A 25,667-nucleotide genomic window follows, 5' to 3' on the forward strand; every position below is an offset into this window, starting at 1 on the left:
GCGGAGCTGAAAATGAGGAAGGGAGTATGTGCGGGACTTGTTTCGCGTTTCGCTTCGCTAATTTCGTGCGTTCGCACGCCGAAATAAAAGCTTTAATTTCGTGGCAACCTGCCGCCGAGCCTAATTGGCATAGACGACGCCGGCGAACGTTCGCTCGTTCGCTCGTTCGCTCGCTCGCACGGCCGACTGCTTGCCGATGCGATCGAAGGAAGAGAGAGAGCCAGGGATACAGCGTACTATATTAATTCATAATTACGTAATTATCCTTCTAATTACACAATACCGTGCGTGTGTCAAATTATCCCACCGTTGAACGTCTTGGACGAAAGACGAAACGCGCGCTCCCAAGGACGTCGTACTTTCTATAGAGTCGGATTTACATACGCGGATAAAATAATTGAGCAAAAATTTTCGAAAGAGATGAACGCGGAAGATTAGCTTCTGGCGAAAAGTCGAAAGAAATTTCACGATAATCCATTCTCATAACTCGTTATCGTACATCTAACATTGACACACGTTTTTGGGAATATATTAGATTATCTTGAAACCATAAATTTACAAGATAGAATCGCGCAATCATAATAATTGACACTAATTGGCTAATTTGACGTCGTCGAAGGGATGGGGCTGTTATTTCGTTCATTGCGATTTTCTGTTAATTTTCATACAGATCTATTGTTTCCATTCGTGAAACATTGATTAAGTAATCTCATAGATCCGAATTTTATTTAGAATATTTATTTTCCCGCGCCATTACTGTTTTCTCTTAAGTACGAATCAAATAAGTATTATTTAAAATTTTAAATGAAACAAGGAAAATCAATTTGTACCATAAAGGAAGTTTGGTTACGTATCAATTAGCGACTCTGTTTAAACACCCCAAGACGAAAAATACTAATCGGAAATACAGTGTGGTTGATAATGACCTTGAAAGAACTCGTTTTGAGACTCGCACCTGCGACTGTCAAGTTCAAGTCACGATTTGTCTCCCGATCGCGTATCGATCCCATTGCCATACAAGAGTTAATTAACTGCACAGATGTATCGAGTAGCTTAAAATGACATATGGAGCGTCTCGATATAATCATTTATCATTATGGGCGTTAAATATTCGAGCTTGGTTTGGGAGAGGTATAAAGTAGCAAAATGTATAAATTAAAATTATTTTGAGAAAATCATATTGGAATACAATAAAATCAATAAAAACAGATCAATATTAGAGCCAAATCATAGATTACAATACAAAAACTAGTTTATTACAATTAGAACTGAAATGTATAGCAGTTATCACGATACGTATTGAAATATTTTCGTATTTTACCTATCGTATCTATCGCCTACGATCGCAATCATACATAAGAGGATGACTGCCGCGTGAGATGAGATGATCAGATTAATTAGATTGGGATTGTCGAGCGTGCGCGAGCGATTAATCGCGGACTTGGAACAGCGCAGCAGCGCGCCTCGCGTGTATGCCTTTCTTTCGGGACGTACAAAAGAACGAGAGGAAGAGAGATGCACCGAGATCGCGCCTGGATAAAAGACGCGCTCGCGTACACCTGAGAGTAGCAGGTGCAACGCAAGGTCTCGGTCCTCGAACGGAGTCCTGCTCTTCTCTCGCGTGACAGAATGCGCGCGACGCGGACCGACGTGCAGGCAGAGTGCAACCGTAAATAATACTGAATGTTGAAATAATTGACATATTGATTTTCAAAATTATTAAAAATTTTCCTTATGAAAAACAGAAAATGAGATTGATAAATTTAATACGATTGTGTAAAAGTGTACGATTATCAGTCTACCAATGCTTGGAATATGAATTATTTGTAGAAATATATAATCTCTTTTTCTTTAGGAAGCTTTACGAAATTTAAAATTTTAGTTTCGAGTTCAATATACCGATATTATATGGCGTTTATATCTATTTGCTTTTAGTTCTGCTATAATCAAATTAATATATGTAACATATAAAATATTGTACATATAAAATAATAAGTAATCATAAGGCTCCACAAGTATAAAACAATTTAAAACAAATGAAGGACTAAGAGCTAGTTATGTAACAAAGAAAGTAATTTAACACATAAAAATGAAAATAATTACAAACGTTTCGACCCTGATCGAGTCATTCTCAATAAAAAAGAACGCTCTAATTCTTAAGGAAATATCTATTGTATGTTATCACGATGTGAATCTCCACCTTGCGTTCTTTTTTATTCATATATATATATATATTCTCAACATTTTATTCAATAAGGTACATTGTCATATTTATATATTGTTAATTGTTACACATTTAGCTTTATTTCTCTTTTATTAACGGTTACTTTTTATTTATCGGTTATTACGGTGTTACTGCCGAGAATTTTCAACGAGAAGTTTGTCTATTTTAAGTTATTAACTTGCAACATTATAATACTGGACATGAAGAATATGATTAATCTATATATATTTCCGATAATTTTACAATTATAATTTATTTACTTTAACATTAAGAATGACTCGATCGGGGTCGAAATGTTTGTAATTATTTTCATTTTTATTTAAATTATACTTTGTTACATAACTGGCTCTTAGCCCTTTATTTGTTTTAAATTATACATATAAATATTGCAATATAGTAACGTTTTATCTTTATGTATTTATGGCTACTACAGTAAAGAAAAGAAGCGACAAAGAAAGTCGTTGTGATAACTTAATTTTGCTGTTTATGTTCAGTCTAAACTACAACCCCTATCGCGTCCTCTCCTTCACACTCGTTCTTTTTCTCTCTTACTGTACTTACCCGATATTTTTTGGATGCCATTCAGCGATGGTCCATCCATATTCATAACAACGACCTTGATCAAAGCCTGCGACCTACGATGTCGATGGTATACGGGTTGCAATTATTGTGTCGGCGCACCATGTCCACCTTCCGTTGAAACAGGAGTACAACTCTTTGTTGCTTGTTGTTGTTGTTGTTGTTATTGACGGCCACGATAAATCGGCAACGCGTGCGACGACGAGAGTTGAATTATCATCAGTTTATATTGCAAAATCATGTAGAATATTAATTATTTCCGTGCTTAAGCTATAATGGTACATATTAAAATTATAAATTCGAAATAAATTAAATTATCGTGACATATCTTGAAGCTATGATAATATTTGTTTATACAATTAAATTAATAAAATTAATCTTAAATAAATTAATATATGTATACAGCAACCGCGCGTCGCGTATTTCTCAATCACAAGAGGAACTCAACATTTTTAGAGGAACTTAATAGCAACAGTTGGAAATCAACGAACTCCTAACCGACTTACGACAGGAAAGGGATATTCGCTAATTAATTCCAAAAATGTGCTTGCTACGCATAGGATTTTCGCAGTTCGCGCGATCAGATAAAAAGAATCACGAGGTACGAAGGATTCATCGCGCTCAGCTTGATCCCAATCACGCAGATGATGACGCAGCTCCACCGACAGCTGCATACTCGCACTATTAACCGGCACTTCCAGCTTTCAGACGCTGTTTTATTAATCAGATATTATCATACAGAATCCTTCTACCGCACTCGACAGTCGTTTGCACGGTTCTCGAGAATCGAAAGTAGTAAAAGTATAAGAAAACGCATAAAGACAGAAATTATATCATTCAAGATATTTCATGTTCACTATGTCTTATTAACGGGAAAAATGAATCAATTTTAAATCAAGTTAAAAATGTAAAGTTTACTGGTTTTTTTTTTAATTAAAAATTGGGTTATTAAAGCACTTAAAAGAAAGAAAAAGTACTTGATTAAATTTTTGTTAAGAAAAATTCGATTGAGTCAGTTAAAATAGTCATCGGTGGAAGGAAATGTTTGGTGTATAAAATTCGTAATAAAATTTGCCAAACATTCGTGAAGGTGAAATTTTTGTCTGTTTATTGCTAATATAAATACTATTCTTTTACAAATTGAATTGGCCTAACGACGTCTCGTAACATGCATAAAAAATATCGGCTAGCCGAGTCTAGTGACGGAATAATGCTATCGTTAATGAACAATGTACAAAGACGCCGAGAGAGCGAACGATGAAGAAGACGGAGAAGGCAAATTCAAAATGCCTTCCCGTCCCCTTTTTCGTCGACGTATTCGCCGGAGATCTGATCTGTCGGTGATCGTCGTCAGAATTCGGCGCCAACGTGCGCGCAACGACACGTCGCGCGTCGTGTCGATTATCTAATTGTACACTTACAGTTAAAAACGAGAGCTACACTTGTACCACATACGTAGAATTGGATCGACTGATTAATAACAGAGATCGACCTCTTTCACTCCCGCAGCGGATAAGTGTCCCACAAGAATTTTTACGCGTTTAATCGAAGAATACGATCCAAATTGCTGTAAAACCGAGGAGACGAATCCGATAAAAGGATTCGAAGGCAAGCATCGAATTAAGTACCTAACTGACATCGATAATTGTATTTTCTAACGTTCGACGACGAGTTCCGCTTTATTTCTTACGCCATAACTAAAATAAATATAATTGTGCAATATAATCGTAACCGTAACAGTGCCTAAATATTGTCAATCGCTGCCTCCTTTCATATACAATTACAATTTAGGATGAGAGGGGGCGGGACGAGAGTCCTATTTATCAGAATTGCACGCTCGAGTCACGCGTACAGAAACACTAGCAGAAGTCAAACTCTCACGAGACACAATAAATATATGTTATATATTTATTTTAATCGAGTCTGAATTTCGAAAAATAAACCGCGAGCCACGAGAATTTTTTTTTTTCACTGCACTATTAATTCACTGATTGATCCATGGATAATCTGCTTGAAATTTCAGCACCTGGCGGAAAGAGAAAACGCAGAGATATCTCGAAAACATCTTACCGACATCGCAAGACTTACGCGTTGTCTCACCAGGACGAGCTTCAAGTCAAATCACTATTCTTCCTTTGCAAAACTACGATGATCCTGTGCGTGGCTGTTGCTGCGTGTAAAATCCGAAAGGTCGTGATTCCGCCAACGACATTGAGGATGATGACGATGACGATGATGAAGATAACAGTGTCGAATTCGCGACTGCGACTGAAGACGACGACGAAGACGAGGTACCAGTCACCGACATGCCAGGACGCTTCTGCGACGATGAAGATGCTTTTTGCTGATTGACACCTGCGACCGTTTGATGAGATCTGATGGGTACTGGCAGCGGCCGCTGGACCTTCTTACTATGATGATGACCAGGGGTGCGATAGCCCTGATGTCCAGGCCCAGTTGGCCGTAATCGGGGCCGACCAGGGCCACGACGTATCCCTGCAGCTCCACTGCGTCCCGATAGAGGTATCAAACTGCCAACTGGACCTAATGGACCAACCGTGCTGGGACCATCCCCGTCCGCAGGATCGGAAATCGCAGGCGTCCCTAGGACATAAAAAAGTACGCCCCTTCGTTCGAGGAGATTCTGCTGATATAACGCTGCCGTTACGGCAATAGCTACTCGTTTCGATATAACTCAACAAAATACCATTTTTTAAATCGTGGAATATGATAAAATTACCCATATATATACATTGTATGTATCTACGCGTGGGTTTGTGATTTTTATTAGATTTTTTAAAAATTCAATCAAAATCCGATTCATTAATTTGTCTACTCACTGCAGACATCTTAGATTGTCACCTCAAAAACGAGAAAAATACATACAAGAAATTCTACCAATTAAAATATATTTTTTTAATAAAACAACATTTGCAGTAAATAAATTTGTAAAATATAGCGAAAGCTCTCCGTGTTTCAGTAATCAATAACCATATATTTAAAATTGAATTATGCTTAACAAAAAAACGGAACAAATTTTACGACAGCTGTCGAGTTGAGATAAATATAATTTTATTTTATTCTGAAATAAAAGAAGCAAACACTATGGTTGCCACAACCGGAAATAATGATAATTTTCGCCCATCAATACATTTGGATCTTCTTGTTATAATGATGATACATTTCATTATGATAACCGTAAAATGAATATATCTTAACAACCGTCGTTAAAATATGCTAATCTTACGGTTATCACAATCGTTCTTATAATCAAAAAATGTATTGATGGACGACTTTTGGTCGTGGCAACCGTAGCCGTTTTTTTTTTCGTGAGAGTTTTCGATATATTTTACAAGTGTATTCTATATATCAAATGCAAATATCGGTTTATTGAAAAATACATTTTAATATTTTGCATGAATTTCCATTACATGTTTTTTCGTTTCTGACGTTATCAATCTAAAGGTTTGTAATGAATGGTCATAAGTTTAAAAATTACTAAAATTATTCAACAATAAACAAAATAACTTTTAATAACAACAAAATAATTCATATTTAAAAGATGTATACTTCGAGATTTATAGAGAGAACGAGAACGTATGTTAATAGCAATTAATTAAACGTCGAGGTGAATGCAATGTTTACGATTACGGCGAAGCAGATGCACGGACATCGCGATACTGAATTTAACGTTGACTGGTTCGACCAGTCAATTGGTTATTCACCGATTATTCTGGCGATGTGGTCAAAAATGAAAGAGAGGACACACTCAAGACTCGTGGACTATGAGGTGTTAACTAGTTAGCAAAGGAGCGAAACGGACAAATTATCACTCATAAGTTAAATACCATGGGAAAAAATATCAATTATATACGTTTGTACAACATCTTACACAATTAACAAATATTCCCAAGGAAGCAGATCGAGAAAAAAATTCCCACGAGTAACGAAGAGTACATTTTTCTTAGAAATACAAAATACGTATATTCAATACTCGAGTTTCTACGATTTTTAAATAAGCAGGCGAAGTACGATGCCCAAATACGTATTATTCGAGCATCGTGAGAGAATGTCATTGTTGCGTTCTTCGATATAACGTGTTAAAATACCACGTAACAAACGTTTGAAAAGCATCCCACGAAAGATCCTATCTCGTGCTTTTCACGAGTCGAGTCGATCAAGTTCTCGAGTACAAGCGATTTGGAGAAATTTTTCCGAAGGGAAGTGATGCGCGTGAAAATGAATCCCTCATCTCGTCGATATCTCGTATTTTGTCCGTTTCGTCTTTATCTCGCCGCTTCGTTGGCATTCAGAAGCACGTACCCGATTGCTCGAGAGGAGCTGTTCCTCTTCAGCCACTACGGTCTAAGAGGACACTTAACGAAATGCGACGAAGAATGGAAAATGCGCGTCTGTCTCTATAAAGCTGCCGACTCTAGCATTCGCAAGCAATGTGATAATGCACCTTGAAAATTCCATGCGTGAATCGTATTGACTGGGAAGAGAAGAAAACCCGAAGACGCTTCGTAAGAATCTGAGTTGGCAATCTTCAAATGTCGCGTATAAATAAGTCGGAATATAATGCTCCAATCGTCAGATATAAAAATGCACATATGCGATGTTACGTTGTATCCTGTAAAAGTATGAACAAAAGTTATTGCTCAAAATATTTTTTTACAATTATTAGGCTATTAAAAATAAAGCTCGACTCTCGATAAATAATGTCTACTGGTAAATTGCAAAGTTGCGTGAACAGCTTTGATGAAAATAGAAATCCAACTGGTGTCTCTGCATTAAACAGACTCATAAAATTAGCTATTACGTGCCAGTACGTAATGAAACTCGCTATCTAAAGTAAAGGTAATTTAATAGAAATTTCTATAATTTAATTTACAACTTGCATTATGGCCAAATTAAATTGTAAACTATGTTATAACTTTATAGTTAATGTATACACGCACGAGATAGAACCCAATGCAGAGGTAAAACTTTCGAGATAAATAAAGAACCGGAGATGTTCAACGGAATGATCAAGTTGTTATATCTTTGCCTCATCCTATTCTGCCGCGTTATTCTATTCTACCATCCTATTCTACCATTACATTATCCCGTGCGATAAAACCATTTTCATCATATATTTTATCTCCTATTCATGTCTAGTCTAAAAGACTTGAAAAAAAAAGCTCGAGATTAAAATACGGGATAATTATTTAACGTGATTACAAGACCTTACAAATCTTTCCGCCCATTAAATTTAGTTAAGTATAAAATCATTAATTATATGCACTCTGAACTCTATATTTTATAATATAGGATAATATTAAATCTATGCAAATTAAAAACTATGAAACTAATTTATCTCTTTGTTTTATACGTTTATTTTTGGTATTTAAAGCAAAGATCCATCACACAAATCATCTATAATCAAATCTATAAATTCTTACACAAATGTGTAACTTTATATTTCAAGTATGAGTATTAATAAATTTCATTTTTAATTTACAATTTTCAGACTATCCCCATGTCTCAATATTAATAATTGTAACTGCTGTTTAATTGTAAATAAAACAGGAAAAAATATTCGAGAATGCTTTCCACATGGCGATACGAAAATATGATATTCGAGAAGATGCGGAGCTGACAGACGAGATGACACAGTAAGGTACGGTAAGGCACGGCACGAATCGACAATATTCAACCCCTTAGGGTCCGTGTAATTCTGTACCCTATAGGTTGTCCGTTTTTTTTATTTGACTTCGCGATACGACAAGGGAAATTAGATGTCAGAATTATGCAACTGAAATACAACTGAAATTACAGTTGCATTTGAAAATAATAGATGCTGACAAAAATTGAATAATAATCGACTAAAAAAATTAAAAATTCTTAATAAATATCACACAACAGGCACATGCTTCAATATATAAATAAATTAGTATAGATATAGGTTTATCATATTAAAAGAGAATACTTGCAAGAAAGAATGTTTAGCACTGAATTAATCTAACTTTAATCTTTTGCATTTATGCAAAAGGTAGGTTTTTTAATCACACAATGTTATCTCGACAAAATTTAGAGCTCTCGATAATGTATCTTTCAAAGAGCGATTATTAATTTGATAATAATTTTCTTTCTACTTGTGTCCAAAATTTATTCCTATTAATCCATCATCAGCTATCGGTTTATCGGTTAAAATAAGATATAACTTATAATCAATGGAAATAATGCTGAATGTATGTCGGTGAGAGCTCGTAACATTAACAGCTGGATCAAGCGCGCGCTGCATCTCGATAAGGAGATAACTTAATGGATAAAAGGACGACGCTACAGGGAGGGACAGAAAAGACACGTAAAAAGGGCGGTAACGAAGAAGACGACGAAAATGACGATGACGAAGACAAAAAAAGAAGAGAAAGGAGAAAGAAGAGAGAGAGAAAAAGTACGCGCGAGTTCCAAAAACCTAAGAAGAGCATCGATCGCAGCTGTCGCCTTCGCTCCGCACCTGCTATTGTCCGCCTCGTCTTCCAGTCGACGACAAGTGAGAGAGACCGACCCCTTTCTTTTCGTATGTAGGTATACGTAGCACGAGATGGAATGTGTTAATGTGCGCACGCAAGCACGTACGCACTCACGTGTATGTGTTGTTCACTACTTGTCCACGGTCCACGTGGCGTTGCGTGAGGTCGTCTTATCGGACATACGCACCGTATTCCTTTCTCTCTCTCTTTCTCTTTCTCTCTCGTTCCATCTTTCTCTAATTAGCGCGAAAACGATGAGCACATAACGACGCTCGTTCAACGTTCTTAGGTTCTTACGGTCTCGAGTCTGCTCCATGCGAGGAAATTAATACAGTTTCGTTAAAAGCAGGAGACATTTCAGAAAAATTCTATTGCTTTTAATATAATGACAATTTTGATTATATTTATTTTGTAATAAAACGAAGATTTTATCGTAAGATAAATGTAATATGTATCAAAAACAGCATCATTATATATGTCAATTACTGTTTCTATCCAATATTATAACAACATTGTTATTATGAGGTAAAAAAGTTTTAAATATGCTTCACGTTTTAACAATAACTGGAATTGTATATCGTTCGTATGACTTAATCTGTTTAAAATCGTTACGTATTTCCGATGACTGGCAGATTTCTAGGACACCCTTATCTCACAATACACTTGTGTGGTGCAACAAATGTTTCAGCCAAGCTTTCCCCATAGGACTAAGCTCAGTGTAAGCCCTGAATTCGTCGTTTACAAAACGTGTCTCCGAATGAGTCACGAAAAAAGGGGAGAGGCGAATGTCTCTAAGGGTGCTCCATGGAGAAACGCCAACTGTTACCCCCTCGACACTCGTGGGTGCACATGTGCTCGCGAGGGAATTTCAGCACTGAATGGGGTCGCGATGGACCCACGGGCATTCTTCTCGCGAAACTGCAAAGTCCCCTGAGAACCCGGGCAAGTGTCTGAGCGAAAGATAGCATCGAGGGTGTAAAAGAGGAGCGGGGGTGAGGAGATCTCCGACGTACGAAAAAGCCAATCGGGATTAACGGTATATCGATTGATACGATCGCATTCGTGAAAAAAGTCATCTTTCTCACGACTGAACGCTTTCATTTCGCAGTGTCCTTTTATTTTTATCCATTGTCAACGTCATATTAATAACATTGATATTAATTATAATTATTTTCCTTTTTACGCATTACAAATTTCCATCTGATATACAATTAACCTCTATATTAATAAAGCTAATAAACAAGAGCGATTGCAATAACTGCACAGATGTATAATATATGTACGTTAACAAAACCGATAGATAGATTGAATTATGTGACCATATATTTGTTAAACATTTATACAAATCACATAACTGTGGTGCTTGCGTAGATAATCAAAACATAAACATTAATAAACAACAGAATAATTATTCTCTCAAACGATAAATCATAAATTATTATAATCAATAAAAAATTAATATTTATCGCGTTGAAATTAATTTTACTTATATTGTTTTGGCAAAATATCCATTTCTATTATTTACACGATATTTATTTATTTATCCTCATAAATTTCTACTAATAAATTAATATTTATTAGTAGAAATTTATGAGGATAAATTAAGAAAGTTTAAGGCAATTACTCAAAAACAAGTACTTACAGTGCCGTAATACTTCATTAGAGCATCCGCCTCCATCATTCGGTGACATCGCTGTCGATGACGGTTCACTGGCCATATTTGAAACCTTCGACGACGGATGCATTAAAAGCAGTCCTCTTCCTTTACCGCCAATTGGTCCTCCTCTACGAGAACCTCGCGGTCGACCGCGTTTGCTCGCGCCGCGTACGGATTGTCGCATTCGCGCGTTCGCACCCATGCCGAAGGCGAAATGTCCAAGTCGGGCGATTTTAGCTGGAGATTCTCCAAATTGGTGGAGATTGCCTCGAGGCTGTCCATGAGGGTCGTTACCGGAAACTGTCACCGGACCGTCTACATCGACCACGAGTCCCTCGTTGCTCGTTTCATCCTGCAAGGAAAAATCAAAGTATCGAAGTATCAATATCAAGGATCATATAACGCTATTACATATAGATGATGACACAAAACAAGAAAATGCTTTTAAAATATATTTGACATCACACAAGATACTTTTTCAAATTAATTTTGTTTAAAATATATACTTGATACTAAATAAGTAGTAATTATTATATATAATACACACAATAAAATATAAAGTATACCAAAGTATTAATATATAAAAATATGTTAATAAAAATAGGAAATTTTCAACGCTATAATCTTGTTCGATATAGAAACGTACTTCTGACTTGGTCGGGCTGGTCGGTGTGCTATAATTATCTATATTTTCTAGCTGCTGATGGTGATTGTTCTGGTGCTGCGATTGAATCAGATTGATAGCCGGTTTAGGCTCATTAAGATTAACGTAAATAGTATCGTTGTTTTTGTCGCCATTAGCATCTGTGTGACATGGCTTTTTTGCATCGTTCTGAAAAATAAAAGTTGTAGTACAAAATGTAATTGAGACAATTGAGTTACCCGAATTAATTTTTATTTTAATCAAAATGTGTATAATTAACAAATTTTAATCTGATCCACGTTCTGGGTTAATATTAACAAACAACTTGTCGAACAACTATGAGCTTGACAAGTAGAATTATTTGTTGAATAAAATAATCAAAGATACTAGTAAATTCGACTGTAAATCAATAATATAAGTATTAAGAAAATAAGAAATAAAAAGTTAAGACAAAAATAGATAAGTGGAAAAAGTACTAAGGAGTAGTTAAAGAAAATGATAAAAAGAGATTAAAAAGAATCTTTGCGACGCGACCGATAGCGGTGTATAAGGGCGTCGGGCTCACCTTGACCGGAAGCGCGGTTAACTTCCTCTTCCGGTCCCTCTCCTTGTGCTGTAGGTTCGACTCGAAGCGAACCTCCTCCGCTCGTTGCTGCTTTCTCTCCTCGCTTCGTTGGCTGTCTGAAATATACGAACGTACGGACTTGTACTATACGCGGAGGACGCGGCGGTATTCGTTACTTCGTTTCTTATTATTATTCCTTATTAGGCCATTAGCATAAGCTAACGAGCATAATGTAATCGCGGCCACCTCGACCGTCCCCGTCTCGCCCCTCGGCTCATTTTCGACGCGTTTGTGCATACACGCGCGTCCTACCGTGCGGATACGATAGAACGGTCGATAGTGATGCCGAATAAAAACTCGAGTATTCAACGACTTTTCAACGGATCATAGTTTTAGATATAGATCTTAATTCGTCACAAATTTTAATTTTAATGATAAATTTTTTGTCAATTTAAAGGGAAAATACTTCTCAATATAGCGTCACATGTGTTCTTCGGTTAATTTTATATGAACTTTATTTTGACAAAATCGCATTTACCAAATAAAAATATCTAATATAACTTACATTTCGCTTCAATTTCCTCATCATCCAATAGCAGCGACACGACTTCTTTAGGTTTCAAAGTATCGGGCTTGAAATTTCCGCCGCTTATGACCATACGTTGAATCTGCATTGAAAACAATCTCTTTCTGTGCACATGTTGGTTATTTGACTTTAATACATAAATGCAATAATTTATAAAACGAACCTCGCTCTTTTCACGCGCTCTCTGCAAAATTCGTTCTTCGATGGTTCCTTTACATATTAATCGGTAGACCGTAACTTGTTTGGTCTGCCCCAGTCTGTGGGCGCGATCCATAGCTTGTTGGTCTACAGTAGGGTTCCAATCACTATCATAAAATATTACCTGCAAATAGGCATCGTTAATTGCAGTTACAGAGTCGAAACTGTAATACATAATTATTGATGCGTAAAATAGTACGAATTAACGCAATATTTTTTTAACGTAAAATCAATTTATGCATTTCTTTCTTATACATATATAATACCTATATAATACATTATAAATTATTTTAAATGTGTTGTAATGTGAAATTAAACCATACATAATTAAAATATGTGAAAAATGAATATAAATCATAAATAATTTAAAATATTTGTTGCATAAATATATAATCGTATAATAATATATATATATATACATTTTAATTTCATGTTATATACAAGTTTATATTTATTCCAGTTCATTTGTTTAAAACTATATAATCATATTATTCAGATTAATATGATTAAAAAGCTTTAAAAAATAAAAATTCATGAAAAAAAAATCTTACCCTAACAGACGAAGTCATCAAATATCAGAGAAAAAGTTTTTAAATAAAATATCAGTAAGAAAATTAATTACATTTTGAGTTTAATAGACCCAAATATACTAAATAGCAGAGTTAAGATAAAGGAGGATGTTAAAAAGAGACCGATTTTTGCTCATAAAGGTGTAAGTAAAAGGAATAGCGTTTTTTATAGATTTTGATTTTCTGAATACGATAATATTAATAAAAAGTTAGGGATCGATAGGGAACACTTTGAAAATTGAGCATGAACATGATATATTTGAACAAATTTCAATATTTTTACTTATTTTTCAAGGTATCCCTCAAGTGGCACGAACTTTTTAATAATTTTATCATATTCAGGAAGTCAAAATTTACAAAAACACTATTTCTTTTACTTACATTCTTTTAGACAAAAATCGGATCTTTTTTAATATCCTTCAAAAAAGGGCAAATTTTTGCCTAAAAAGATGTAAGTAAAAAAAAAGTATTTTTTGTAAATTTTGACTTCCTGAATATGGTAAAATTATTAAAAAGTTCGTGCCACTTGAGGGATACCTTGAAAAATAAGTAAAAATATTGAAATTTGTTCAAATATATCATGTTCATGCTCAATTTTCAAAGTGTTCCCTATCGATCCCTAACTTTTTATTAATATTGTCGTATTCACACAGGAAGTTAAAATCTACAAAAAACGCTATTTCTTTTATGAGCAAAAATCGGCCTCTTTTTAACATCCTCCTTTATAAATAGTTTATAATGTGCAATCGTGCAGTTACAACTTATATAATTCGTTGCAATATTGGATCAAGCATGTAGCATGCCGCGATAGATTTGTTAAATCGATGACAGAAGATTGAACGTTATGGACTATCTCATGATATCTTTATGCACGAAAGCAATATTCTGCAATGCAAAATTTTTTTCATGTCTCATCCTTTTTGTAAAATATAGAAAATATATTTTATCGTGTACAACATATATTTTTTTAATGTGAAATTAATTTATGTACTTCTTTCTTATACATATATAACACTATTATAAATTATTTTAAACGCTGTAATGTGAAATTAAACCATACATAATTAAAATGTATATAATTAATATATATAATTAAAATACACAAAATATATTTTATCGTGTATAATGCATGAAATTTGTAGTAAAAACAATATTAAATGTATATTTCAAATTTAATAAAGATCTGCTCATGAATTCATGTTCATAATCAAAGAGAATAGAAATTGAAAGTCAAAGTAACAAGTAAGCAAATATATAAAGCAAGGAAAATTACTAACCGTGTCTGCCGCAGTGAGGTTGATTCCCAAGCCGCCAGCCCTAGTACTGAGAAGAAAGACGAATATGTCCGCTCTGAAACACGAAACAATCCTACAGATTAAACCAAGCCGAGAAATAAAGACATCATTAGACGTGTGTATGTAAATTAATTTGAGATCTCGGCGTGTCTTCGAAGGATATCCAGGATAAAAAATCCTCCTTGGCACACAATCACAAGATTTCAATCGTATTTTTTCATTCTTTTTATTTCCCCCCTCTTGTATTTTCATTTATTTGCAAGTGTATAGAATTAAAATATGATATAATTTACTTGCATAAGTGTTATTATTGAATAAGGAATCAACATAAATTATACAAAAGAAATAAGATATTCTAATATTTTTTTGTTACTCAATATAAAAATATAATTATTCAAAGATTTAAATGATACTTAAGAGCAGAAATTATAATAACCAACACACGCTACCTAATAATAGTCTAATAGATAAGAGTTTCTGTTTTGTAGCTGTCACGCATTTGAACGTGCAGCTGTCTGCAAGATGGAGACGATTCGGCAATTAATTCGTGTATTAGTTATGCGCGGCTGAACTATACAGGACATGCGATCTCAGGATCGCGCTTTAAGTATGCAACTGAATATTGTTACACTTATAGGAAGACGTAATCTAATCAGCATGGCGCAACTGTTAAAAGTAACGTATTTTTTTATTAATAAACAACTGATGCTGAGATAAATTTAAATAAAAAAATTTTAAACAAAATTTTAAATAATCTGTGCTTGTATTATCAGAAAATTCAAGTATATTATCAAATTTTTTGGCAATATTGTAATAACAATAAATATAACATGTGTAAAATTATTGCAATAAAATAATCACCTTTTTTGAAAATCTGCCACCATGTCCCGACGATCTGAGATTTTTGACGAACCATCTAATCTCATAAATGTATGTTTTCTATGATACATATATTCCTACAAGAAATAAATTTCCCATAATAAAGCAGTTATACGAAAGCAGTGGGTAACTGAAACGTACCTCTAGCAAGTCAATCATTTTTGTCATTTGAGAATAGATCAGTACTCTATGACCTTGTTCTTTCAGACGCCGTAAAAGACTGTCCAGTACAGAAAGTTTACCAGCATCTGTCACTAACGTTTGTTTATCTAAAATAATTTAATTTATATTTAACATCTATTAATTAATAGAATCGTAAATAATCATACTACTACGTTAGTATATATTTGATTTATATGAGTATCAGTACAGTCTTGAATGTACAAAACCTATACGTCTCGCGAGTTATCTCCGTATTCAGATCCATTATTAAAAGAAGAAGATAGACTAATGATGGATTTGGATACAGAAATAAACCACGAAAAGTTACTATGTAGAAAGTAACCTTGAAGCCTCAAAAGTATTATCTTGAATATACCTGGTACAATGATATGTGACCATCCATTAATAGGAGCACACGCAGATAATCCACCTTGCGGCTGATAACAAAACGTAGACATTGTTTGACTGGCACGAATACCCAATTTTTCTTCAGAAAGTGCTCGTTCACAACCGAGCCAAAGTAATCTTTGACCGAATGGACCACCACATTCCTCATGCCTCTTCCAGGCACATGCTGCGGAACTATTACTGACGTATAATTTTCGTGGACTAGCTTGAACCTGCAATTACAGAATATAGATTAAATACATCATTCCTTGTTTCTGTATATGTAACGTTAGGCAAAATTGTACCAACCTTGGGATTATTATCGCAAACAAAGGCAGGAATCGTTGTTTGTTGGCAATATCGCATTACAGGTTGCCGTGGATGATGAGGATGTTCAGGAAGCAAAGCCAATTTCGAATCTTCTGTTTGATCTATTTTACCAGTGGGTAATATCCTTTGTAACTAAAGATATATTATATTATATACAATTTATTTTTATTATATAAATATAATTGTATTTTTGAATCTATGTGTATATACGTTATGTAATATAAAATATAATTACTTTTAATAACTGATTAGCTTTTTTACTACTACGTAGTATTCTGTGGGCGACAGTTTCTGGCATTGAATGTATCGTATGATTGGTATGTGTATAGAAAGCTTCGCCTTCGATTATCTTGCTGGTAAAGAATATATCTTGCAACGTTGTCGACAGACCGTCAAATTTTTTGGGTAAATAAAACATTTGATTTGTAGATGTTCTCGATCTGTTATCGACGTGCCAATTTTCCCAGTATTGCACCATTCTTAATCTTCTTTCCATAAGCGTTATCAGACATAATCTATACACATACGAGATTAAAATTATTTATAAAAGAAATTAAAATAAAACGACTCATAAATTAGATTTCTAACTTGATATTTACATACCTAAATAAAGTACCAGCGATAAACGTTTTGTTCATTTCCATTGGAGATAGATCAATAAATCTACTAAATGAAAATATATTTTCGCGCGAATCTTCGTTGCAGTGAAGAGCACGATGAATATATTCTGCAGTAAATATAAACAACCTATTATATAATAGATGATCTTTGGATGGAAATGCTAGATGCAAAAGTCCTTCATTATACAATAAAGCAGGCATATTATAAAATTCAGTGTTCATAAAAAATGGCGATTTAGCGTCCCTACGTTCAAAAAGTTCTGGATGGTTGCAGACCTGTAATTAATATATTCGCTTATAGTAACTGGATTACTTTTAAGATATATATCGAAATTATGATAACTATAACAGCCATGATAAATTTATTATTACAAATAGATCATAAATAATACTATAAATTTTAATAGAAACACATGTAATAGTACCTTTCGGAACTGCATGACTAGATTCATTAGATTGGAAGTAAAGTTTTTATCATTGGATGCAGTGTCCCCTCCGCCCACTGTATAATGCAGCAAATCCTCTATTCGAATTTTTTTCTTCAGCGCTACAAATAAGATAGATGTACCAAATGTTATAAACAGCCAGTAATCATAAAAATAAAATCAAGATACCTGAATAAAGTAACTTTTGACGAGTTGTAAGTGGACAATATACCATTACTTCAATCTTATCAGATAATTCATTTTCTACATCCTTTTTTATTCTTCGTAACATAAAAGGTTTTAAAATCATATGAAGTCTCGATAAGTGTTCTGTAGCACAAAATTTACAAATATTTTCTAATTAATATATAATCACTTCGCGTTTGACATGGTTTATTAAAAATTACCCACTTTCGTCTATTCCTGTTTTATTTTCTGCGTGACTTTCAATATCTTTGGAAAACCACTCGTTAAATTCATCGTGCGAATCGAATAGTGTAGGCATAATAAAATGTAATAACGCCCATAGTTCTGCCATGCTATTTTGTATAGGCGTACCACTGAGCAATAATCTATTACGACAACTAAATCCCAATAACAATTTCCATCTCATGCTGTTAAAATGATTAAAATATATTAATTAGAAAGAGATTATGCAATTTATTATTTATTAAAATTATAAAATAATAAAAAAAAACAAAATAACATACCTGCTCGTGCTTTTTATAGCTTGTGCTTCATCCAAGATCATATACTGCCATTTTATTCTATTAAAATATTTATAATCCGTAATTACTAATTGATAACTTGTTATTACTACATGGAAAGAAGCTTCCTTTGTGTGTAAATCCTTAGTATCCCAAAATTGTCTGAGTATTTTACGTTCTTGAGGATTACCCCAGTATGGAACTACTTTAAATACTGGCACAAATCTTGCCATTTCTTGTTGCCAGTTATGTAATGTTGAAGCAGGTGATATAATTAAAAATGGTCCCCAAACAGCTAAAATTAATTGCACATTTATTTGGTCAAGTTATTTCTCGCAAAAGTTCAACACAATGCATATAAAATAATAATTGAAATCATTAAGTTTAATTTCTATAAATGCTTACAATATCTCTCGGCAACGTGACATAAAAATGCTATGGATTGTACAGTTTTTCCCAGACCCATCTCATCAGCTAGTATTCCACTAATACCCTGAAACAATTAACAAATTAAAAAAATTATATTTATGTAACAAAAATATTATATGATCTTAATAATATAATATACGTACATAGTTACAATATGTACATATATATACATAAATTACAAACCTGGTCATACAAATTTGCCAACCAATTCATTCCTTTTAATTGATAACCTTTCAGATTTCCCTTAAAAATGGAAGGTTGTGGATGCTCCAAATTCTCAGGCGTATCACTGAGACGTAACTCTTGAGATACAGCAATTTGAGATGTATCAAATTGTTTGGTCCTGGCCTTTTCATTGTTAAATGCTTCAGTAGCATTTCTCTTTGCTTTTTGTTTCATGATTTCACTACACATTTAATAAATATATGCTTTTATTGTAAATGTAAAATCCTAAATAATTAAAATTGACTTTTTTAATCACATTCAACAGCCATGAAAGTAATTATCTTTAAGATTATGTAAAAAAAATTATATATTTAATTCAAATACCTATCATAATCATCGATGCCAATAAGTCTAGGATTCTTTTCTTCATCTAATTGATTCAAGATTCTTAATTGTTCCTCTGCTGACGCTTTATCTATTTTTCGCGACATAAAATGAGCATACAATTCTGTCTGAGTAATAAGGAAATTTAATTTCCTTTGTTGACGTTTTGCCTGAAATAAGAGCAATATAAAAACATTCGAAAAAATAAAAGTAGAAAATGTATCCTTTTATATATTCTAATATTCTCTTACTTCAATAAGTTCTACATCCATTTTACGTTGTTCTTCAGCTTCTTTCTCTAATCTTCTTCTAGTTTCCCGTTCGACTCGATCATAACGTTTCCAATAACTCTGCATTTCTCTTGTCAAACGTTTTGCCCGCCAGATAGTATCCTTCATATTTTTCTGCGACTGAAAGAAATAAATATATATAATATGTATGATTAATAATTTTAAATAAGTATTAACCTAAGTATTAATTTATATACTCACTTGCATGGCTTTTTGCCTCCAATATTTCATACAATGCTGCGCTACTTTCTTACAACTTATTAGCATTTCCTTATGATTATTGGTTTTCGCCCTTTGTACTTTTCCTAGTTCCTTTTTGGACATCATCACCCATATCTTTCTTCTTCTCATCGTCATCACTTCAACACTCTTAGTATTATGTTTTTTCCTACCTCTACCTCGAGGTTGATGACGCATGATAGCTTCCAATTCAGATTCATCTAACTCTTCTTCTCTAGGAATTGATTTATCCCATTCTCCCTCCGGATATTCCCCTTTCTAAAAATAGAGCATATAATGTAGAAGTAAATAATGGCTTAATATATTTATAAACAAAAGTTAAAAAAGGAGTATATAGCCAATACGCTGGTTATTTGTTGCGATGTCATATATTTAAAATAATCATTACAAATTGAAATTCATAAACGTTTCGGCCGATATTCGACCTTTATCAGTATGTTCAACTATACAATTTTAAGTCGAAGTTAGGTAAGTTAAAAATTACAAGTTAAAATTTATAAGAGATTAAATCTCAGTTCATTATAATGTACGATGGTCAGTTAATATAAGAAGTTGAGTGAAACCGTATAAAGTTCTTGTGAAATGGTTGATTTTTGTGTGAATATTACAATGTTGGTCCTCTATTAATTGCAAATTCTCGCGTCGTAAAGAATTTCCAAGTTCTAATTTGAATTTACATAATTACAAAGTTATAAAAATTTTTTTAATACATGATTATAAAGATAGTACTAACGATTACTTAACGTACTTTTACTCGTATGTAATAGGAGTTATAATTATTCGCTGACAATTTTCTACTCTTTATAGTTTAATTTGAATTTTTAAGGATGGAAGAAACTTTCTAGTACGTTACTTATTAACAGAATTTTTGTGTTTTTCACACAATGTGTTCTGTCCTTGTATTTATATTAACTAGAAAAATTAAAAAAGGGAAAATTAGAGGAGTGGGATGGAAGTTGTAAGTAAGAGATTATTCGTTTAATAGGGACAAGTATAATTCCGGTAATCGATCGGTGTCACTTTGCTTATTTAATCCTGATTTTTATTTTTTAATATGTATCATCTTAGAGATTAAATAAGCAAAGTGACACCGATCGATTACCGGAATTATACTTGCCCCTATTAAACGAATAATAATGTCCTCCTTACAACTTCCATCCCATTCCTCTAATTTTCCCTTTTATAATTTTTCTAGTCAATATAAATACAGAAGGACAGAACACAGAGAAACACAAAAATTCTGTTAACAAGTAATGTACTAGAAAGTTTCTTCCATCCTTAAAAATTCAAATTAAACTATAGAATGAAAAATCGAATAATTATAGCTCTTATTACATACGAGTAAAAGTACATTAAGTAATTAATACTATCTTTATAATCATGTATTAAAAAAGTCTTTATAACTTTGTAATTATGTAAATTCAAATTAGAACTTGGAAATTCTTTACGACGCGAGGATTTGCAATTAATAGCGGACCAACATTGTAATATTCACAAAAAATCAACCATTTCACAAGAACTTTATACGGTTTCATACACTCAACTTCTTATATTAACTGACCATCTCACATTATAATGAACTGAGATTTAATCTCATATAAATTTTAAATTGTAATTTTTAACTTATCTAACTTCCGACTTAAAATTGTATTGTAGAACATACTGACGAAGGCCGAATATCGGCCGAAACGTTTATGAATTTCAATTTGTAATGATTATTTTAAATATATGACACGCAACAAATAACTAGCGTATTGGCTGTATGCTCCTTTTTTAACTTTTGTTTAAAAGTATATATTTCGTAAAAAGGAAATATAGAACGTGTGTCAATATAAATGTAATATAAAATTTAGTACATACACGATATTCCTCAGATACGCAGTGACGATTAATTTTTTCCTTCTTAATTTTCATAATTTTTTTTTCTGGCTTTTTCTCTTTCTTCTTTTTATTTCCCACAATTAACTTTTGATGCTCTAAAAATCTATCGTAATTGGATAATAAACCCGCACTATAATATTGATATTGTATATTCTGAAAATAATAATACTTTATAAATAAAAGAAATAAAAATAGGCTAATAAACCAAGTCAGTTCCAAATTCTTAATTCTATACTGTAAATTAAAATATAGTAAGAATATTGCAAACAATTCAACTTGTAACAAAGTTATAGCTATATGCTAACAAAAACATGATAATGTACAAAATAAAATTTAAGTAAAAATAAATAAAAACGAGTAATTGAAAATTGCACGCATAAAGACCAATAGTAAAAAGATAATGTTATTATGAAATTGTCATAATATCAAATTATAAATTGTTAGAGGAATCTCAAAATACAAAAATATCATATGGCAACATTCTTTGAAAAAATAAAAAAAATAAGTATGTGTAGCTTATGGATGTACTTTTATAATACATAAATATATATTTTATAATATCCTGAATTATCTGCATTATTAAATATACAAAGTTTAACTATCATATGCTCCTTACTTCTGGTTTTTGATAAAAACGACCTTGATATTTTTTTCGTAATATATGAAACTTCAACATCTCTTGAAAATCTTCTTCCGTGATTTGGCTATCTGTGTCAGAACCTGATGCAGAACTATCAGAGGAATCACTTAAAAGAATATCTTGCAACCAACGTCTTTCTTCTCCTACACTAGACATATTGTACAGCCTTAACTTATTGATTCTTGCTTCTAAAAAAATAATGTATGTTACAAAAACATTAATTAAATGGTTTAATAAAATTAAAATCAATCATATATACCAACCTTCTTTTCGCGTGGGTACATTATCAAGATAAGCATCTGAACCATCAGAAGATTCCGATGAGACAGACTTGTCATCTTCACTGAAAAATAGAAACAAAATATTCGTATTACTGTATCCATAATATTAATTTATAATGTACTATTAATGTATTACAAGCTAAAAAACAACAAGAATATACGTAACAGTTAATAAATATATCAGTACCTAGCTTGTTCTTGAAAAAGATCATCAATCTGCTTTAAGAAAGGCTGTACATTCAAGCTGCGTTCCAGTCTCTGCAGATGCAAAGGCGCAGCCATCTCAGCTTCTAGCTTCATCCTGTTTGCTCTATCAGACATTACCCGTCTATGAGAAATCTGACAATCTGTAACAATGCACAATAAATAAAAAAAGGACCTTAGCAATTAAGAAAAAAAAAATAAATAAAACAATTTTATGTATACTTATAAACTACCAATCTCTACAAGTCTTCAATAACATGCAAAAATAAATCTTTCAATAATGCTTGCAAACCAAAAAATGATACTTGATCGTTTCACTAAGATAGTGAATATATACAGTAATAAACATACAAGTTTTAGCAGTATAGTGCAAGTGTTTCCCTTCCAAAAATTGTGAAAACCCAATAAGAAAACGTGGAAAAGCCTTGCAGGCTGTAACGAAAGTAACGAAAACGAGTGTTACACGAGGATACGTGGGATATCGACATAATCTACCGGGACGGAAAAAGGAAAACGTGCATGTTCCCGACAGCAAACCACAGAGAACGCTTCTCAGCTGGGCTACCGTTATCGTACTTTGGGGATTCTCGTGTTTCTAGCAGCGGATGACGCATATTACGGGCGTGGAACTGGCATGCGGGATCGTGCGCGGCTAATTTCATTATATAAGGCGAGTGACACGTCGTATCGGGAGCTGGTGCGGTTATAATTCGGCTAAATATCTCGCCAACGGCTTTTGCTTTCACCTTATGTTTTGGTTATAAGACGGCCCCGCTTATTTCGCACGCGTAACAAAGTCTACTACCGGAATGCGATTTCCTCTATTCACAGCGGGATCAGATACATCGGTCGGAGGGGAATACATGGTAGAAGGAAGCCTAGAGAACGCAGACATTTGGCGTGCCATTAAAGCGGGGCAGGGATAGGGCATATTGCTCGCTACCATTTTTGTTTTCAGTAGGTGGCGCTGGTGGCGCCCGTACGCGCAGCTCCTGGCGGATCTCGTTTCTCGATACTCCTCTCGGTATCCACCTGTGTGCACGTTATACATACAATTTCGAATTACGGTCCAAATCTCGAGCCGTTTTCTAGTATATGCCGCGACGAATGTTTATCTCACGCAAACGCGCGATCCAAGATTCTCGCGTTGCCCCAAAAACGCGCGACTTTAAAAAATTTATATCGTAAAGAGAGACAGGGAAACGTTGGTAAGTTTTTGAAAAAGAGATAGCGACACAATTTCGATATATCGACAACGCGTTAATTTCTTTTGCCGATTTTTTTTTTATATGATCGAATACAAAGATTACTTATATCCCGTTTTGTCGATGCAATAAAATAATAATTTTTCAGTCTTTAAACGCACGATTTTTGTGTGTAATAAAAGATCTGTTACTATTGCTTGCACTTTTTGCACTCAGCATTTCCACCTTCTCTCTCTTCAATGCCCGAATATATTTAAGTGCTTTTGCTGGGGATTTCAAGCAACGCGGATAAAGTGCCTTTTCATGCTGACGCTCGACGCTCATTTTCGGCGTTAAAATAAGTCATATGATAGAAATTGACGAATATCAAGCATCAATTTTGATCATGCGATCTATTTCGACGCTGAAAATGAGCGTTGAGGCGTCAGCATGAAAAGGCATCTATAGATATATAACTCGACATGTACAATGTCTGCAAAAAAAAATTACGTTGATCTATGTATATGTACTCGTGTAGAAATTTTAAAATTCTTACAAAGACGTAAGGCTGTCGTCCCATGAACGGAAATTTACAGCTGAACGGCACGACCAATCACAACTCTGCAATCATTACTCTGTTTTTTTTTTCTGCGATTATGATTGGTCTCGCTGTTCCGTTCCGCTGTAAATTTCCGCTCACGAGACGCCGGCCTAACAAATAAATTGCAGAAATTGCATTTAAGGAATTTTTCTATAAAAATCAATAAACTATTATTTGAGGCCAACTCGAGCACCAATAATTAGGTCTGTTCTTTTTGGCTGAACTTTTGCACCAGTTCATCTTTCTTCCTTTTCTCTCCAGGAAGAAAGAAGAGGAAGAAAGGTGAACCGGTGCAAAAGTTCAGCCGAAAAGAACAGGCCTATTATTAAAACACGTATTGCCTTTATTCACCATTTGCTTTCAGTGCGGTTCGCAATTTCGACAAGATATCTGAAAATAATTCGAGAGAAGCGCCGTTTTTCCGCATTTTCCCGGAACTCGCCGAGTATAATCACGCTTCTTCGTGTTCGGCCGAGTAATCACGATCCCGAAGAATTCGGAAGTTCGAATCGCGCTACTACGCGAGTAGTATACTTCCGTTCATGCGCGTCGCGCGCGTCCTAGCCTCGAACCCACACCGGAAGTGTTCCCCATCGACTGTAAAAGTAACCTATTTCGCCGATAAACGTCGTCAAGTCGTTTTAACAGTATCGCGAAGCGCCCGTAAAGATCCTCGGATTTTATCCGAGTCGAATTACGTCGATCGACCGAGCGACTGAATCCCGCGTAAAAGCGACTGACCCACAGAGTACAGGGGTGGGGGAGAGTACCTCGTTCAACGGAACCTTGCATCATCCTTTTTCGAATTACTTTACAGAATATACCTGCACACATTTCCGCTGTACACGCTGCATCATCGTCTCGGCGAGAGAACTCTGTCCAAGGCCGGACGAATTCTTTCTCTCGGCCGTGGCGTGACTGGCGTGAGTTGCGTCGTTGGAGGAGGGGTGGGGGAAGGTAGCTTAGGTGGCAGTGGTGGCACCGCTGCTGTACGCCTGGCGTCGAGGCTACGCTCTGCGCGCCG

General features: G+C 34.1%; 1 protein-coding gene across 6 annotated transcripts; it reads right to left on the reverse strand.

The window, feature by feature from the left end:
- Window positions 1-3,888: 3,888 nt before the first annotated feature.
- Ino80 (chromatin-remodeling ATPase INO80) lies at window positions 3,889-25,594 on the reverse strand. Of its 6 annotated transcripts, XR_001940508.1 has the most exons (28): window positions 25,468-25,594; window positions 22,842-23,001; window positions 22,637-22,716; window positions 22,350-22,561; window positions 21,713-21,886; window positions 19,814-20,110; window positions 19,574-19,732; window positions 19,323-19,492; window positions 18,957-19,179; window positions 18,750-18,837; window positions 18,348-18,639; window positions 18,049-18,251; window positions 17,827-17,967; window positions 17,638-17,759; window positions 17,196-17,488; window positions 16,828-17,107; window positions 16,572-16,724; window positions 16,252-16,495; window positions 15,855-15,982; window positions 15,696-15,790; window positions 14,817-14,889; window positions 12,936-13,094; window positions 12,752-12,854; window positions 12,187-12,302; window positions 11,625-11,810; window positions 10,964-11,330; window positions 4,892-5,407; window positions 3,889-4,829 (listed from the first exon to the last, which is right to left on the reverse strand). XR_001940508.1 is itself a non-coding variant. In XM_018519452.1 (27 exons), the coding sequence occupies exons 1-27, from the start codon at window positions 25,475-25,477 to the stop codon at window positions 4,947-4,949; spliced, it is 4,989 nt and encodes a 1,662-aa protein (XP_018374954.1). In that variant the 5' UTR covers window positions 25,478-25,594; the 3' UTR covers window positions 3,889-4,946. The 6 variants fall into 6 exon arrangements, 5 of the variants coding, with proteins under 5 accessions (XP_018374954.1, XP_018374957.1, XP_018374955.1 ...); XM_018519452.1 differs by having other exon boundaries at window positions 3,889-5,407; XM_018519455.1 differs by lacking the exon at window positions 25,468-25,594 and adding an exon at window positions 23,802-23,845 and having other exon boundaries at window positions 3,889-5,407.
- Between the last annotated feature and the right edge of the window lie 73 nt (window positions 25,595-25,667).

This window comes from Trachymyrmex cornetzi, unplaced genomic scaffold (genome assembly GCF_001594075.2).
Source record: "Trachymyrmex cornetzi isolate Tcor2-1 unplaced genomic scaffold, Tcor1.1 scaffold83, whole genome shotgun sequence".
Lineage (NCBI taxonomy): Eukaryota > Metazoa > Arthropoda > Insecta > Hymenoptera > Formicidae > Trachymyrmex > Trachymyrmex cornetzi.